At 47.5% G+C, this 18,217-nt stretch overlaps 1 protein-coding gene across 3 annotated transcripts in view; it reads right to left on the reverse strand.

The window, feature by feature from the left end:
* The window catches only part of ITGA6 (integrin subunit alpha 6), a 78,287-nt gene extending 60,849 nt beyond the window's left edge, over window positions 1–17,438 (reverse strand). The window contains exon 1 of one of the 3 annotated variants that reach the window (XM_082689155.1): window positions 16,364–17,438. Coding sequence is in view for 2 of the 3 variants with exons in the window: in XM_082689154.1 (XP_082545280.1) it covers window positions 15,758–15,939 (182 nt within the window). In the remaining variant the exon portion in view is untranslated. Of the gene's footprint in view, window positions 1–15,757; window positions 16,237–16,363 lie in introns of those variants that run through there. The other 2 variants (XM_082689154.1, XM_082689153.1) reach the window with 2 other exon arrangements.
* Between the last annotated feature and the right edge of the window lie 779 nt (window positions 17,439–18,217).

Raw genomic sequence — 18,217 nt, forward strand, 5'->3', positions numbered from 1 at the left:
ACTTTTTAACAGTAAATGATGAGAAATCACTTGAAGATCCAGACTGGCTAAATTAATCATAGTTCACCATTAAAACTGAATACTATACAGACGTTAAAAATACTAAGGAAGCAGGGCGCCTGGGTGGCTCAGTGGTTAAATCCTCTGCCTTCGGCTCGGGTCGTGATCTCGGGGTCCTGGGATCGAGCCCCGCGTCGGGCTCTCTTCGCAGCGGGGAGCCTGCTTCCTCCTCTCTCTCTCTCTCTCTCTCTGCCTGCCTCTCTGCCTACTTGTGATCTCTGCCTGTCAAATAAATAAATAAAATATTTTTTAAAAAAATACCAAGGAAGCTCTCTATTTAACACCTCACCTAGGCTCTAAAACATACCAAGAGAGAAAAAAGAGCAAGGTGCAAAAGAACATACGGCGTGCTACAGTATGTATAACAAAATGTATGTATTCGCTGATAACATGTACAGACACCTGTGCAAGGATTTACAACAAACGGGTGAAAAGACAGTTGAGCTGGCAAGTACAGGGTAAATGGAGACCAGGGCTAAGAGGGGGAATTTTTTTTTAACATTTTTAAAATTTTTATTCAATTAACTAACATATAATGTATTGCTGGTTTCAGAGTCACAGGTCTGTCATTCGTCAGTCTTCTTCTCCTAGGGCATGTGATGTCATCATGGGCACTGAGTGCTATAGAAGTGCCCAGAAGTCACAGAAAAATCAAACCTCGTGACCACATGGGGCAAGCTCACACATGCCATCTTTATGTATGCAGCTACAGGCAAGCAAAAGCTGGCAGGGACGGGTTCAGCCCCTTCCAGTGCAGAAAGGACACACCAGTAAAGCAGCAGCCAAGCCCTACCTCGGGCACAGCCAGCACTGGCTGGCCATGCGGGCATTAGAGTAAAGGTCCCCTGGGGCGGGGGCAGAGGCTGCAATCCACAGAGCTGAGGGGGTAGACCAGCTTCCCACCACGGCCAAGGGAGCCCCCGAGCCAGCTGTCAGGACTCCAGAGAGGATCTAGCCCCTGCCCCCAGAAGTCTGGGGCGGTCAGCGCTGCTGGCATTGGGAGGAACGTCTCCGCTATGGAGGACCAGCGACCCCAAATCTGCATACCTCAGGTCCTGCTTTCGAAGGGGGTGAATCCGTCAGCTCGCGGGCATCCCCACACGCAGAGCTAACGCGCAATGAGCACGGCTGGGAAAGAGCCCCGGGCTTTCGGTGCCGGCGTCCAGTCTTCCGAGCCACAGACACGGACGCACCCACTCCGCGGCACCCACTTGCTACAGGGCGGAGCAGGGGTGAGTCACTGGGCTGAGTCAGGCACCTCACCTTTCATCTCACCTACAGCATGAATGAGAGGAGTGAAGCGACCTAGGACTCCTTGTCCGGGAACAAGCCAGAGGGGGTAGGGATCCATCTGGGGAACAGCAACTGCTTCTCCATGTGTGGTCAAAGGCAAATCCAGGCCCGGTTCCTCCTCAAGAAATCTTATCTTGGGAACTCCGGAGGGCAGCTCTTTTCCACAAGAGAAAAGAGAGCTCTCTTTTTCAGAGCAGCTTGGTGAGACAGGAACACACCTGCTTAAGCATCTGTGGACAGCGTATTAAAACAGCGGCACTGACTAGACCAACGCAGGCTTGGGAGTAGAGGTAGAGGCCAGGGGTTCAAGTACAGGAAGTGAGGGGGGACGAGGGTGTAGGTGCAGCTCCATCAGGGGGCTGCAGGACCTACAACAAATCCTAGGCCTCCATTTCTTGATCCACATAATAAGGGAGATGGTCCGTGTTCCTAGAACATTTCCTGGGTTCCTTCCCAACTTCAGTAGATGCTGAACAGTTCCAGTGATAAAGAAATCCACAAAAGCATTAGTGAGTGATATTACTAGAATACACCTGCTCTCTCCATGCAGATGAAACACCTATGACTTGCATTGCACATGGCCTAGATTTCTTTTAAAAAAGCACTTTTTTATTTTTGAGGAATGGCATGTGCCAGGCTCCACATTAAAGTCCTGGGAAAGCACAGATAAATCGGACCCAAATCCCTACCTTCAGGGGGCCCCAAATTCAGAATCATCAGTGAGCTTCTCACAGCTCCCTAAAAGTTTGTTAGAAATTCCATGATAGGGATAGGGGGCACCTGGGCAGCATGGCTGGTAAAGTGTCCGACTCTTGGTTTCAGCTCAGGTCGTGATCTCGGGGTCATGAGATCGAGCCCCCGTCGGGTTCCGGGCTCCATGCAGAGTCTGCTTGAGATCCTTTCTCCTTCTACCTCTTCTACCTCTCCCTCTGCCCCTTCCTGGCTCTCTAAATTAAAAAAAAAAAAAAAAAAAGAAAGAAAGAAAGAAAGAAAGAAAGAAAGAAAGAAAGAAAGAAAGAAAGAAAGAAAGAAAAGGAAAAGGAAAAAGAAATTCCATGATAAATACATCAGTAAAAATAAAGAGAGTCTATTAAACTAAATTGAATCCAGGCAAGAGAGAAATTAATCATTAGAAAATCAAAGAGATAAGGAACGGAGAAAGAAAAGCAAGCTGCTCCGAGGTAACAGATGAACAAGGCTCTAAAGGAAGGCTGGGGTGAGGGGTGGGAGGTACCAACAAGGAAAGAATGTGCAAGACAAACTGAAGATACCTTACTGCTAGGGACAGCTGTTAGTCTAATCAGACGTTCCCTGAATGCAGACGCACTGCCTTTCAAACTTCAGCCCTTAATGTGTGACTGTCCCACCAAACCTCAGCTCCAGCCTGACCTCTGCTGCCACTGAGATGGAGGGCTCCTTCTAAACCTGCTGAGTCTGATAGGAAGAGCAGCAAGACGAAAGTGACTACGGCCAGGCTTCGCATCTGCAGTGATTCTCTCTTTCACTCCATTAGAAACTAGAGACAAGAACTTTGGCTTGTCAAGGACAGGTGTTGAGGAACCCAGGGGTTCCACACGTGTAGCCAGCGGCGCAGCTGCTAGACCCAACCAGGACCAGTCATCTCCCAAAGCGGAAAACACAGGCTGCACTGGGAGAAAGGACTTTGAACTTCTACCGTAAATGTGTTCAACTTTTGATTTTGTTGCCAGTGATCCTCATTAGAACATCCTATCTATCCGATGAAAGGACATAGCACAATTCTCAATTTAGTTCTTTTAAGTTTAGTTATCAATATTTTAGGGCCTCGTTAACATGGACATTCTGATTTCTGGACCCTCCAAAACAAGTTCAAGGAAGACTGAAGTAGTCACAACCATGTGAATATATTTAACACTCCAGAATTGGACACCTAAAAATGTGGTTACAATAGTAAATTTTATGTTCTACGTATATTACCACAACTTAAAAAAAAAAAAAATGGTGTAAAGGGTCATCCTAAAAAAATGGTCCTCCCACTTCTCTCCTCCGGAAGTCTTTAATGTACCTGGAAAATTAAATCAACTCAAAGAGCTCAACCAGTACCACTGGGTACTCATCTCTATTAAGTTTGAACCAAAAATGGACAAGCTGTCAGCCTTGCTCTTGAGAAGCTCTCAGACAAGATGGGATAATATCCATCAGGAGACATTTATAGAGTGCCTTCTACAGCAAGGGATTTGGCCAGACCAAGTAAGCAAACAAGTGTTGTCTTAGGTGCAGACCCTGATTCATCAGTGGAGGCTAACCTCTGCTGATCTGGAGAATTCTGGGACTTGGCTGGAAAAATTGCTATGGTGGTTTGGAGTGTCCCCAGTCAGCAAGGGAAAGGGCAATGGTGGCTGTATATTTGCTATCACTACTCCACAGGGACATTTAAAAATGTAATACCCTGTTCTGTCAAGTGCAAGATGATGTAGCACAGGATTGATGCCAAGAATGGGCTATTTCACCAAAAGGTAGGAGTGGATGGCATAGCATTGGCTGGACTGGGCACCAGGCAGCTGTGTTTCAGGACCCACATCTATAATAGCCAAGTGTCACTTGACTGTTCAAGGTCTTAGCTGTCCATCTGAGGAGAAGAGTTTGGGCTGGTCAGTGCTTCTCAGTCATTTCCACGAAAGCAATGAATGACAAAGGGAGGTGAACATGTACAGGAGACATAACCCAAGCCCACCAGAAACTGGCATTCTCTTTAAAGCCTGTTTTATATTAAAAACTTACCCATATTCCATTCTACACTACAAAGAGATAATTTAAAAAAATAACTCCCCACCATGCTGTGTCAGGGAGATGTGCTATGATTAATCTGTGGCACCCCCAGGGCCATGGATGCTAAGGTCCTGATGAGTCACCCTCTTGCATAATTTCAGAGATATTCTATTTCCTTTCAGATTCACATTTCTCTCAAGCTACCTTGTTAGCCTCTACCACTTATCTTGAAAGAACAGACTGAAAACTGCTAGTATTTTAGAACCCGAAGGGCTATTTAGCCTGGTCTTCCACATTCCTGACAATTCGACAAGGCCATGCCTTATTTTTACTCCATACACCCCATGATACACTAGATAACGTTGACCAGGATGACAAAGACAAGCAACCAGGCCCCGAGAGCAAGAAGTCAGGCTGCAGCCCCCCTGGCGTGTTCCTGACTCAGTTCTGCCCTGCACAGCACACGTCTCCTGTCAATGTCCTGGTGTCTATGGTGGGAGGGCAGGGAGTGGGAGTGACAGACACCATGCCATCCTAGACGGGACCAGATTCTGGAGCTGCAAATGCTCCCATGCAGGCAATGCTCACTCGATACCTAATGTGAGCCTTGTAAGAATTTAACAATATAGAGAGCTGTGGCCTTCTGCATCTCAAATATGGTAAGGAACTCGAGATAGTTGAACAGTTTTGATGTGTTGCCATTTTGTCTTTCTTCTTCCAAGTCCCATGTTTCCCTGTGGAAGGCCACAATAAGGCTTGCGACGAGGACCAAACCAGGCACTGACTTGTGCCTCCTTTAAAGTCCGAATAACCTAACAAAAGGTTTAGGACGGGAAAAGTTGAGTAGCACTGAGAAAGGGTCTGTGCTATGTGTTGTGCGCTCACCTATGTGACTTCCCACATGCTTGCTAAACAACTGAGAACAATTTAGTTGGGGTCATAAGTTCATGGCTGGTCCTTGCTGCCCTAGTACAGCCCATAAATTACTTTCAGGTTTGCTGTATCAATACAGAACAATTGTACTAGCATTAGCCATTTGGCGTCATGAGGTCTGCTTACAGTCAATTGTGAAACTTATTACGGGAACTTGTGGATGTTTAACTAGACACAGATGTATTGCTTCTCCTATTGTAATATCACTACATATATGGTCTTAATGCTTTGAATAAACTTAACACTGTTGGACATCCTCCTCAGTGCTCCTCCTGACCCCATCTCTCTGCTTCTCGAGTTCTTTTCTTCATCCTCTTACCCTCACGTTCCTGGTCGATCTGTTGCACCGGCCACGACATTTCCCCTTCTTCTCTTCAAGACGATACTGTAGTTGTCCACAGCCTATGAACTGCCCCTAAGTCTGACTGTAGTCCCCTTGACCATAGGGCAGCTGCACCTGTGACCTAACCCTCAGAGGGGAGGGCTTCCTGGCCACCAGACTTTCAAGACAAGATAGCTACTAAAGCTCCGGGGTGGGGGAGGAAACTCGACTCCTATTTCAAGGAGCCCACAACAGTAAAGGTTGAGGTCTACTGGATATGCCAGGCACAAGGCTAAGTGCTTCTCCTCCACAACCCCCTCGGGCAGGTACTATCAGCACCACCACCTTCCCAAGGAGGACAAGTACCTTGCCCAAGATCAAATCCACAGAACGTGAAGAAGCTGGGATTCAAGCCCCACATTCTTCTAGCTCTAGAATGGAGTTCTTATCCCTTACAAGGTAAACTTCTACACAGGTTATTGAGGAACTGAGGGCTAATGAGTATGGTTATTGATGAGAGATGAGAAGCAACCAGGAAAATCTCCTACAACCTCCCACTAGGACAAGCACCCAGCTACCCACACCTGTGCCCCCTTATTCTGTGGGGAGATGAGCCCCCTGTGCTCGAATGAGGAGACTGCCCCTCCTCAGGTCCACCCCTCTCACCCACCCACACACGGCACACCCACAACTCTCTCCTCTCCTGTGCTCACTTTGCCTTCTCTACTGAAACATCCTCATGCTGGTGAGTTACAGCTCGCTGTAACTTGCTTTCATCATAAACAATAATAATAACATTGCCTCCTGAGCCTATTTCTCTTCTATCTCTTGCTCTGCTCCCCTCTTCAACAAAACTGAGTTCCTTTGTTCCTTTTTTTTTTTTTTTTTTGGTCTCCAATTCATCTTCTCTTCTCACCCATCTTTCCAACCAGGCACTGCTCCCAGCACCCCCACAAGTGCTCTGCTCAGGCTGCTGCTGGTCTCCACATTGCTATCCCAGTGATCAGCTCTCAGGTCGCTGACACAACTCATGGATCACTGCCTTCATCACATGGCTCCCAGGTTAGCACACCTAGTTCTCCCGCTTACTGGCCATGGCCTTCCTCTCCCTAACCTCTGCCTGGGGAGTGCCCTACAGCTTTACCCTCAGTAACTATCCCCACTTCCTTCATGACCTCATTCAGCATTTAGTCCTCCACCGGAAATACAACCTAGACCCCCAGGACTCCACTATTTGTATCTCCTGCCCAGACCTCCCCCACTGAACTTCGGACTCTCATTCAACTGCCTACACAGCACCTCCACTGGGATGTCCAGACATCTCAAACCTAACATGTCTAAAAATCAAACTTTCACTCTTCCTCCAAAATCCATTCCTCTTATGTTCTGTCCTAACCCATCATAGGACAACTTCATCCTTCCAGTTGCTCAGGCAAAAAATCTTGAGGACATTCTTTTTTTCTTTCACTCTCTTCATCTGTTAACTCTACTTTTAAAATATATCTAGAATCTAACCACTTCTATCTTCATTGTTACCACCATGGCCCAAACTACCATCATCTCTTATCTGTCATTATAAGTGCCTCCTAATTAATATCACTACATCTCTCCTTGCCCTCACGCTTGTCTATGTTCAATCTAGCAGCCAGAGAAAACCATTGATAATCAAAGTCAGCTCAGGTCATACTCTTCTCAGAACCCTGCAAGGATTCCCATCGAAGTCAGGAGTAAAACCCAAAGTCTTTCAGTGGCCGATAAGGCTCCACGCAATTTGCCTCCAAGGAGACCATAAGCTTCCTTGGTGTTCTAAATTTGCTAGGCATGCTTCTGCCCCAGGGCCTTTGCACTGGGTGGTCCTGCTGCCAAAAACACTCTTCCCCCCGGTACTAACATGGCTTACAGCTTTGCCTTTTCAGTGAAGTCTTCCCTGGCTGACCCACTGCTGACCACTCCGCAGTACCTGTCTCCACCTTCTTTTCCTCTATGTCACTCACTACCTCCTAACATAATACCCCTATTTATTTTGTGTCTCCCCCAACAGAAGTAAACAGTGACTTTAGTTTGCTTCCATATCTCTAGCACCAGAAGAGTACCTAGTACATAGTAAATGCTCAGTGAATATCTGTTGAACTTACAACTTCTATTAAAAAAAAAAGTTGATTATGGTTTCTCTGGAATTCCAGAACACATTTCCCTCTCAATTTTTACTTGTTCCTCATGTTCAAGTAAGGATAAAAACCCCTACTTTCTTTTATGTTGAAATATAAAATTATATATAAATTATATATATCATATATATATATATAAAATTATACATAAATATGCACACAGAAACAAATGAGCTTACCAAAGATCCATCTCTTACTCTAGGACAGTGAAAAAGCTTCTCAGATGGCCATGGCTGGTGGTGCTGCTGAACTTGGGGGATCCTCACTTTGCAGCCCCCACCTCTGGGATCATCCTGAGCAGGAGCCCCAGGATGCTTCTCCACATGCCCATGACCTCAGTTCATCTCTGTAGCAGCTCCAAACTCTTTCTAAATAGAAGATATGGAAAATACTTTTTCTTTCGAAACTGGCATCTGGGATACAGCATCTGATATGACTTTATCACGCCCTGAACATTAAAGCACATTTCCAGCTGGCCCCTGAAACCCTCCCTTGAGCTTCATACACATCTTCTCCAGGTTCTCTATTCTTGGGCGTCTAGAAGGCCCAACAGTGTCCAAAACCAACTTTTCTTGCACTTGTGGGTTCACGTGAGGCCTCTTCATCACCCAGATCTTAAAGCCAGCTCTCAACTTTTGCTGAGTATCCTAAGTTGGCACCTGGGCCAGGTCTCACGAGCAGCCAGGAGGCCTCAGATGCAATAGCCATTTTCCTAGAATAAGATGTCTCCACATAGCCACCTGATCATGTCCAAGCCTCTTTAAGCTTTCCCTTGTTTGAAAGCTCTTAGGTTTCTTTGTGTCACAGCAAAGCGGGATTCCTTAAGTCCTAGCCCACTGGTTTTTCAACACTTTTCATCTCCAATCTCACCAAAGCCTTGCAGGATTCTAATTTCCATTTCACTTCAAAATATCCTTGTTCTCAAGAGACAGTCCTACGCTGCCAGTTGGAGGGGTGTCGGGCCATGATCTGACAGATGAGTCCTTAGAAAGAGGACCCAGGAAAGGCTGAAACAGAAACAGGACTTCAAATTCCTCCTGCTGCCAAGTGGTCTGTTCGCACCAGGAACAACCCTCCCACACCCCATCCTTGCTGAGGATCTTCTTGCTAACTTCAGATTACGTGGCTTTATCAGGACCACAGAAGACTGTGACCACCTGACCGACAGCAATATATCCTAAAGAGGAGGGCTCTAATTCTGTCAGGACAAAAGGGTTTTTTGCTCAGGAGACCTACAGTTCAGTGACATCCTACCCTTATGGCTCTAAAATGTTTATCATCTGTACACTTCCCCTAACACCCACACTTAACCTTAGTACAAATCAATATCCTTTATAAAATGAAGAAACTATAGTGACATTGATATCACCAAATAAAGCAAACACAGCCCTGGGGAAACAGGCATTACTCTGCTCTGTTTATTCTTCGTATCGCTAACCAATGTGCCCCTTTCATACCATTCCAAAGTTTATTTTTATTTCTATACTTTCAGGCTTAGAAAGCAAATTTCGTTAAAAGGTTTTCTTTTACTGTATCTGAAGTGGCTCTTCAAAAAAAGGAATCTTCGGATTGTGTGACATGCAAAATAGATGTAGCCGCTTAGCAAATAAACTTGCGAGCGGATGTCCGTGGCTCCATGTCACTTGCTTTTGCCTTCTGCACTTGCTTTAGTGACACTTCCCCCTAATTCAGAATGGCCCTCTTGGCCACTTCATTGGTTTTAGAGTCTTCAAAGTTTTCCAAGTCTTTCTGCCAATTTGGGATTAGGTGAAGTGACAGCAGAATCCAGTGCTGGAATCCAGCACGTATATGTAGGGGTGGAGGGACAGAGGGACGGAGGGAGATGTGGGGAGAATCTGAGGCGACACTGTGGCCGGTGAAAGAAGTCATTCTACAAGCACAACAATTCTGGAATAAATGGATTTGGAACCGTCTTGCCTTGTTTACCTAAACAGAAAAGCCAGACAGCAACAGAGGAGATGGTGATCATTCCATCCTGTTATTAGGCTTACAGGGACCCACACTGGTGAAGAGCCAATCTACCTGTTCCAGTTCGGGGCTTAATTAACAATTAGGCTCTTGATTTATTTCCAAGGAATCACGGTTTCCAATTCCAAGTGCCAGTTTAACAAACAAAAACCTGCTAGAACACACTACTTCCATACTTCGTCCATACGTCTTCAACCTCAGGCAGCTTCACTGGGAACAATCAGAGCCAGCTCTGCACAAACAGACCCAGCCTTCCTATTGTACATTAATGCCAAACAAAGGACCAGGAAAATAAATCATCATCAACCCTGCCCTGGGTAGAGTGCAAATTACCCAGCCCCCCAAGGATAAGGTACGGGGATACTTCCAAAGTCATAGAGCTCTGAGAAGATCTGGAAGCCAGGAAGTTTGTATTCCTCATTAACTCTGCCCCATTACTTCACAGTCCACCCTCCATGGGTACCCGTGCACAAAGTCGCTGCCCACCCAGCCCCTCACCATGCCGATTATCTGTCTGCCCACTGATATCTACATACTGAACCCTGACTGGTATTCACCCACTGCTTGGCAGCTACCAAAGGGCTATAGGGCATAGTTCCTTGGAGATGTACTTTCCAAACAGGGTCACTGTAGAATGGAAAGAAGGATATACACGTAACCATGATCATAATCAAACCCAATGAGAGAAACCACATGCTGCACAGTCCCAGAAGCATGGAAGATGTAGACCAAGAACCAGCTTGCCCAATGACGTGCCATGGCCACTTCACTGCTTACAGCCCAGGTTTGAACATTTATCTAACAAACACAAAGGGTAAGAAATGGTTGGGGCTGGCCCTGGTAACCATCACTGTAGGGCTGAGTCTTGGCCACCCTCCCAAGAAGTCGGCAGAACTCTGGTTCTGACAAGGTCCAACCACTCCACAGCTCTCAATGGAGGAGCTCAACAGCTTCCCCACCGCTCCCCTGAGAGATACACACATTCAAGAGTCCCTTGAATAAGTAAAGCTTTAGCCATCAATTCCCAAGTACCCCCACGTGCTTACTCTCATGTGATCTCCACATGCCCTGGTCCAGGGCTTTTAGCATCTTGCCCTACAGCCAGCCTCTCCATTTCATCTCATTTTAACAACCAACAAATGCTGAGCACCCACTGCAGGGCAGGTCAACGTGTATTTCTCAAGTCAGCCTTTAAGGCAAAAATCAAATATAATTTAAAATCACTCAGGAAAATCCCTGAGTTGGGACAGGTGTCCTCTCGACAACTCAAAAACCAAGAATTATCATCTTGGGTGTCTATTTGCATTATGCCAATAGCTTCCCTTTCCCTGGGGGCAGCAGAGTCCAAGAGCTCCTTTGAGCAGTGAATGGCGAAGGGTTAAATCAAGGGATTTCTTGCTCTCTCTACCCTGAGCTAAAAGAGCTGATTTCACAAGTTAAATTGAGTGTATGATGATAGGACTCCACCGTATCTGCAAGGCATATATTAGGTGCCAGCAAGCAAAGAAATGAATCTAAAACCGCTGCCCTCAACTTACCTATAACCCAATTGGGAAAGATTGGTTCATCCTCTGAAAATCATAGATAACAGTTAAACACGAAGCCATCAGAACTGACAGACGTCGGATACTAAGTGCTACAGACATTCAAAGGAAAAATAAATGCTATAGTGTAGGGTGGGCTCAAAAGACTTTCATGGAGAAATTTAAACTGGCTCTTGAGGTATTGATCACATTCTTTCTTAAGATGGGTGGACTGAGAACCAATGAGTGTTCCACACAAAACTGACCTGGTCATCTAAGCATACAGTGGTATTTTCTATTATGTCTCCACTCTCCCTCTTGAAAGTGCCAACTAATTCACTGACCAACTCTGTCCGCGGTACTATGTTGCGCCAAGGTCGCAGGGTAACCAGGCACCATAGTTCAAGTTCTACATGGTTGCCAAAGCTTAAGCTAAATCTTGATGTTATTGTTATGCTAAAATAGAGGACTATACAACTAAGAACAACATGCTAACTGCTTCTTTACAATCACAGAGACTCTTACGTGAGCATTTAACCTGACTTTCCTGACAAATTATTCATACGAGTATCCTGATCCATTCTTTCAAACCCTAAGGCATTACTTGGATCGTCTCATACCAGCCTGTGTTAAAATTAATCTTTTCTATTTTCCTTTCTTGCAGAGTCCTATGACCTTCTCTAAGTTTCCCTGTCCATTTTGGCACTTTCTCCACTCTCGGGACTCAAGGTGACTGAGCACAGTCCCTGGACACTGGCCCTGGGCCTCACTATGAATGAATGTAAGGGAGCCAGTGCTTAGGTCCACATTTTGGACACAGCTCTCATCCCTGGCTAGCTCCACTCACCCCTCACTGGGCTTTTTCAGAAGGGAAGGGAGTAAGAGACAAAGAAGGACCCAAATCTGATCCAAAGCCAGCTGGAATAAGGGTCAACTGGAAGAATCCAGGCATAGATATTTAAATAGGTAGCCCTGATTCATACGGGAAGTAGTTTAATAAATCAACATAACATAGTACATTTCCAAAAATTCAGATACTGGCCAATTTCTCCAGGTCTGAAAGACATTTCTGACATTTCCTTCAAGAGATGGCATGAGCACAATACCAATTATACAATTATTACAATACCAGAAATACCAATTCAAATCCAGATTCTATTAAGATTCTGCTGAAGCACTTGTGAGACTTCAGACATTTCCTAAGTTTCAACTTTAGTTTCTCCATCTATAAAGAGAGCCAGTAGGACTAGATGACTTTTATGACTAGATGACTAATTAATGATTTTAAAGGCAGAAGTATCACAAGTCTGAGAAAAATTGAAAGCAAACATCAGAGTCAGAATAGAAGGGACAATGGTTGAGGGGGTAGGTTACCTGGGTGGCTCAGTCGGTTGAGTGTCCAACTTGATTTCCACTCAGGTCATGATCTCAGGGTCATGGATCCAGCCCCCATGTCAGGCTCTGTGCTCAGTATGGACTCTGCTTGTTCCTCTCCCTCCCCCTAAGTGTGTACATGCTCTCTCTTGAATAAATACATAAAATCTTAAAAAAAAAAAAAAAAGAAGAAGAAGAAGCAGAAGCAGAAAAAGAAGGGACAGTGGCCTGGACAGCCTCTGGAAGATGATGATCTGAAAGTTTCAGAAGATAATGGACTAGGGAAAACCCAGAATTGCTCTATAAGAATATCTACAGATTTCTTTCTTCTAGGTTCTGCCTTATAGTCAAACATTGATCCATCTCTTCCCAGAACAGTTAAGAGTCACAGAAGGGACATACCCATAGATGTCGTCCCACACAGTCTTCTTGGAAGGGGTAACTTAAGCTTAACTACCTAAGGGAAATGAAAAGATCCCCAAGAGTACACACCCTGACCTCAGTAATTCAGACAACTACCTCACCATCATTTGGAGTCTCAAACTCCCTTAAGGCACAGCCTAAAACCCCGAGTGAAGTTTTACAGTCCCAAAGTTTTACAAACACCCAACATGTTCTGAGGCTCTCAGATACATTATTCTGTTATAAAATCTTAACTGGAGTTCAAGGTGGTATTAAATATTTAAATAGCACTGTAGAAAATTTAACCCACCAAAAATCTACGGCAGTTTCTATAATAGGCATTCATTTGCTATTTCCACATCTTCACTTCTCCTGCTTCAATAAAGTCTCTTGTTCAGCAAATTTACTTTATCAAGTCTAATTAAGTCCAGTTAAAGTCAGACTGCTTTGAATATGAGTTTCATAAATATGACTAAGAGTTTAAATTATCGGTTACCCCACCTACAATAAACTTTGGCTTTGCTCTTTGGCAGTCAGAATGTGAATGGTTAGCACCTGTCCAGTAGCTGGCACACAGTAGGAATTCAATTAGTGCTTCTCAATGCATCACCACTAACCCCCAGTGCTTAGTCAGCAAGTCTCCACATCAGGCAGGAGTTAAGCATTGTACGTGCGGTCTCTTACTCCTCACAACAACCTTATTAAATACCTCCATTTTACGGATAAAGAAACTAAGGCTTAAAATAAATTAACAGCTGCTCCACAGCCCAGAAGGAATTTGAGCTCAAGTCATGTCTCTCTTTCTCTCTCCCCACCTCCCTCTCATCAGTTCCCCACTGAACTTTTCCTCAGAATGCAAGAGTTTAGGAGGCTGGACCAGAAGTTGTGGGGTCTCAACCTCACTGGCTGTTATTTGCACCCACATCAGTTACAGACAAAGGTGACAACTGATGTGATGATGGCCTGTGTGTGCTGGTTCTCCTGGGAGGCCCAAAGCTGCTGCTGAAGCTGGAACACTTTACCAAAAGAAGGGAAGGAGGGGACAAGATTTAACATAAACCACACCCCCCAGCAGTGTGGTTACTGCCACACTCCAAGCTCAAGGGAAAGATACACTCCAGGGTCTAATCAGCCACTCCCTCCAAGCAGAGCCTTTCTAGAAGGCAGCAGACGCCAATGGCAGGCTTATTCCTACCCACAGGAGCACTTGCAGCAGCAACAGCAATAACAAGTTTCAGCAAGCATGCTGCTCAGCGACAGATTCCTCGCTAGCCTCACATTTTCTAAGTCTCCATCCCAAAGATACTTTCTTGGCCCAATACACCCCCTTCACAACACTGGCTTGAACAAGTATTTCAAGGAAGCCATGACCATCAGTAGGCGTCAGGTGCACAAGAATATCAGGCTGAAGGTGTCCCCTCTGCCAGTCCACAACCACGGCTGCACTAAGCAGTTCAAATGCACCATGTGGGCGGATGCACATTTACACACCCTAAGGATTCAAAGACACCAAACGTCATCCATTAACTGAGGTCACAGAAACCACCTCTCATTTCAGATTTACAGCTTAGCAATTATTTCTGAGAGAAGGCCGAGTACAAGCAACCCGCCAGCCCTGCAGACCACCAGCCCTCAGCCTCCCCACCCCCAACAAATATCTTTGCTTCACCACCAGGTGTTAGCAGAAAAATCTGACGTGAAGATTCACCAGCTCCGAAGTTGTTAGTCGCAGAAATCAAGAGGTTTCCTCCAGCTCTAACGTCCCATTCCGCCCTCATAAACACAAAGTCCTCTCTTGCCGTGGCTGCACTTTGCTTTCTCCGGTCTGTTGGTCCTGGAAGGACCTTGGTTCAACTAAAAGCATTAGGGGAGGAGGGGACCTCGGTGAGTTTATTTCTCAGTAGTACAGATCTAGATGAAGACTCCCAAACCCTCTCCAGCCTCAAGAGTTAGATCATGTGGGAACCAAACACTGTCTAAGAAAAAAAAGAGAAGCTGAGCAGTGCCAGTCTCCACTTTCTCGCGGGAGGAACACCGCTATACTATGGGCGGGCCGGGGGGGGGGGGGGGGGGAGGTAGTGATCTTCTAAACTGTGTTTGCAAAGCCCCAGCCCAGATCTGATATTTTGCTTTAACCCTTCGGCTTGGGCCTGCGCAATGCAGGGGCCTAAAGGGTCTTTGGGTACCGCCAGACGCTTCGGGGCCTGGGCGAGGGACGGGGCACACCACTCATACGATCTTGTTTTTCTCAGCTGATCTAGTCATGCGAACAGGTGCTTGGTCAATTCCATCTTTCAAAAGGAGGGGGGGGGTATGTTAGAGTAGCTCCCACAGGAGCGCCCGCCGTGCGGGGAAAGCCACGCCAGGGCAGGATGAAAAGTGGCTTTCCAACTTCTGCGGGGCTCCCGAGTCTGCGGGGAAGCCGGGTGTTGCGTGAAGTTGGGAAAGGCCTGGATCTTCCGGAACAACGCTCCCAGCAAGCCCACAGCGGCGACACGGCGACCCTACACCCTGGGTTACCCCCCCACCACCACCACCACCTCCGCTCCAAACACACACGTGAAGCTCAGCAAAGCGTGCCACCTGCCGGGTTCCCAGCAAACATGCCCGAAGGGAAGGACCGCCGGAAAACACTTTGTTTAAAAAGAAACAGAGAGAAAGGGAAGAAAAAAAAAAAAAGTAAACTCTCCCGGGGCCAAGAACAGCCTGGCCTGGCACCCGGGCCGCAGTTCGCGGGGCTCGGCCCCGGGGTCCTCGGGTTTCTAGGGCTGAATGGGGGAGGCGCCGCGACCGGCTCTGCGGCTGGTCGCGCTCCCCCGGGGGCCCGCGGAGTCCCGGGCGGGGCAGCCGCACCGGCAGGGCCCGCGGGCGGGAACGCGGCGCGCCCTCGCCCCTCCTCGCGCGCGGGCGGGCGCCGCCGCGGGGCTGGGAAGTCAGGAACTTACAGCCGCCTGTCCTCCGGCTCCAGCTGCCGGTGCATGGCCAGCGAGAAGCCGAAGAGGCTCCCGGGGTCCCCCGTTTTCCGGATCACATTGTCCTCGCGGGTGTCCAAGTTGAAGGCGGCGCCGAGCCGGGACAGGAGCCCCGCCGACAGGTAGAGCAGCCACAGCTGCCCCGTAGCCGCCATGGACGGGCGCACCGGGAGGTGGAGCGGGAGCTGAGGCTGCAGCCCTGCGCTCCGGGCCGGGTTCGAGGCTGCCGGACTGCGGGGCTGCTGCTGCTGCTGCTGCTGCCGCCGCCGCCGCCGCAGCCACCTTCGTCTCCTCTGGCCACCGCGCCGGCCCCACCCCCGGGACGAGTCGCGCTAGCCGCCCGGCCGCTCCCCCTCGCGGGCAGCTCCTGACCGCTGAATGAGCCCGTTGTTCTCTGGAGACTCGCAGGCGTTTTATCAAGTGACGAGGACGCCGGCCCCGCCCCTCCCCACCCCTGGCCCCTCCTCGCGCGCCCGGCGCGGGGCCGGGTTGCCTGCACCTTCCCGGCCGGCCAGGCTGCGCCGGGTCGCGGTGCTGCCCCTCCCCGCACCACCCCACGCCTCTCCCGCCGCCGCTTACCTGGCCCGGAAGCCGGCGTGGGACACCTGGGTGCTGGGGGGAGACGAGCTCCCGGCCCCGCAGCTCCATCCCCAGGGTCCTCCGGGAAAGAAGCCCTGGAATTGTGGTTGCCGTTCCGTGCGGAGCCAGAAAGGCGTTTACTACCTGTTACACAAGAAGTGCTATGATGCACCGGCCCCGACCGCCTTAAGCAGCGGATTCTCGCCGACCGGAGCCCACGTGCAAATGCTCGCTTCATTCATTCAGTCCACGAGTGCTTCTGGAGCGCTTAACGCTCGCCAGATCCTTGGGGAAGGGAGCTGCGTGGATTGTTTTCGGCCCTCAAAGAACTAACCGTCCAAAATGATAGCGCAAACTTGGATAGTGCTATACAATTTATATAGCTCATTTTATAGCCCATTTAGCCCTCATAACAATCTGCATAACAATTCGCAGATTAGAAAACTGAAGCTCAGCCTTAACCCTGAGCACCCAGGGATATGCCCCGTGAAAAGGAGAGCTTTGGGGACAAATCACCCTGGTGTAAGCAATTTCATTTTCTAGGTGCTCTGAAGCGGAGAAGCAGCTTCTCAACAGGAAAGGATGGGTGTGTAAGGTGGTACCTACGAGCTCAGGAGCTCTTATTTCCTCCCCAAATTCCCAGGACTAGATTCTTGCCAAGAGGCAGCTCTGAGCTCTGTGTGGGTGGCCTGAAGTCTCCTGCCTCTAGAGCTTGGGGTGGGGCCTCAGCACGGTGTTGACCTCTGGGGCAACTTTATTGGCGGGGTTCTTCAGCCGCAGAGACAGACAGGGTTACTGTGGTACTGGGGTGACAAAAAAATTTTACTTTTTTATTTTCACTATCCTCTGACATTTAGCATTTCCTTCCTTTATAAATGGAAGGGAAACACCACAGTGGCAGTAGGATACGTATCTAGGACTTAGTCTCCAGTAGAACCCACAGGTTTTGTTTTTCGCTGGGGTTTTTTTGTTTTTGTTTTTGTTTTTTACATCACAGCATAGTTGTTACAATATCATTAATTACAGTAGTTATTAAATAGACCCGCCACTAGATCTTGTTATGCAATAGGCCAATTAAAAAGTATATATATTGGGACACCTGGGTGACTCAGTTGGTTAAGTGTCTGCCTTGGGCTGGGTCCCACATCTGGCTCCCTACTCTGGGGGAAGCCTGCTATTCCCTCTACCTGCTTCTCCCCCTGCTTTGCTTGCTCTCTCTCTCTCTCTCTCTCTCTGAAAAATAAATAAATCTTAAAAAAAAAAAGAAAAAAGTTCCTTTTAAAAAAGCATAAAAATTTTTTAAAGTATATATATTTATACAACAACTTTTTAACATTTTGTTAACTGTATTTCAAAATAATTGGTTTCATTTGCAATCCCGTGTATTTTATGCTTTTAAAAACCTTGTTCTGAAAAGGGATTCATGGTTTTGGGCAGCCTGACAAAATGGGGTCCCATGCCCCTAAAAAAGTTTAAGAAGTGCTAGCCTGAAGACTTCTGGAATGCCTTGGGGAAACTGCCTTGGAATCTGATATCCCTGCATTAGAAACAGAAGCAGAGTACAGTCCTGGGGAAGACCCAAAGTTCTGTGTGTGCAAGTGGAGATAGGAATGGGGGTGCCCTTCACCTAAAGGAGTATTTGTACCAAGGGAACAGCCCACACCGCACAAAAAGGCTGCCTGAACGTCATCAAGGGTTGTTGGGTGATAACAGCTTCTGGAGCAAGTCCCTCAGCTTAGGAGGGGCAGGTCCCACTTGTCTGCCAATCAACAGCTCCAGTCAAGTACAGACAAAAGTGGGGTGCAGTGAGTTCAAATTCAGCAGGCAATGCAGGAAATCAGACTGTTTTCACAA

The sequence above is a fragment of the Mustela nivalis genome (genome assembly GCF_964662115.1).
Source record: "Mustela nivalis genome assembly, chromosome: 11".
In the NCBI taxonomy this organism is placed as follows: Eukaryota; Metazoa; Chordata; class Mammalia; order Carnivora; family Mustelidae; genus Mustela; species Mustela nivalis.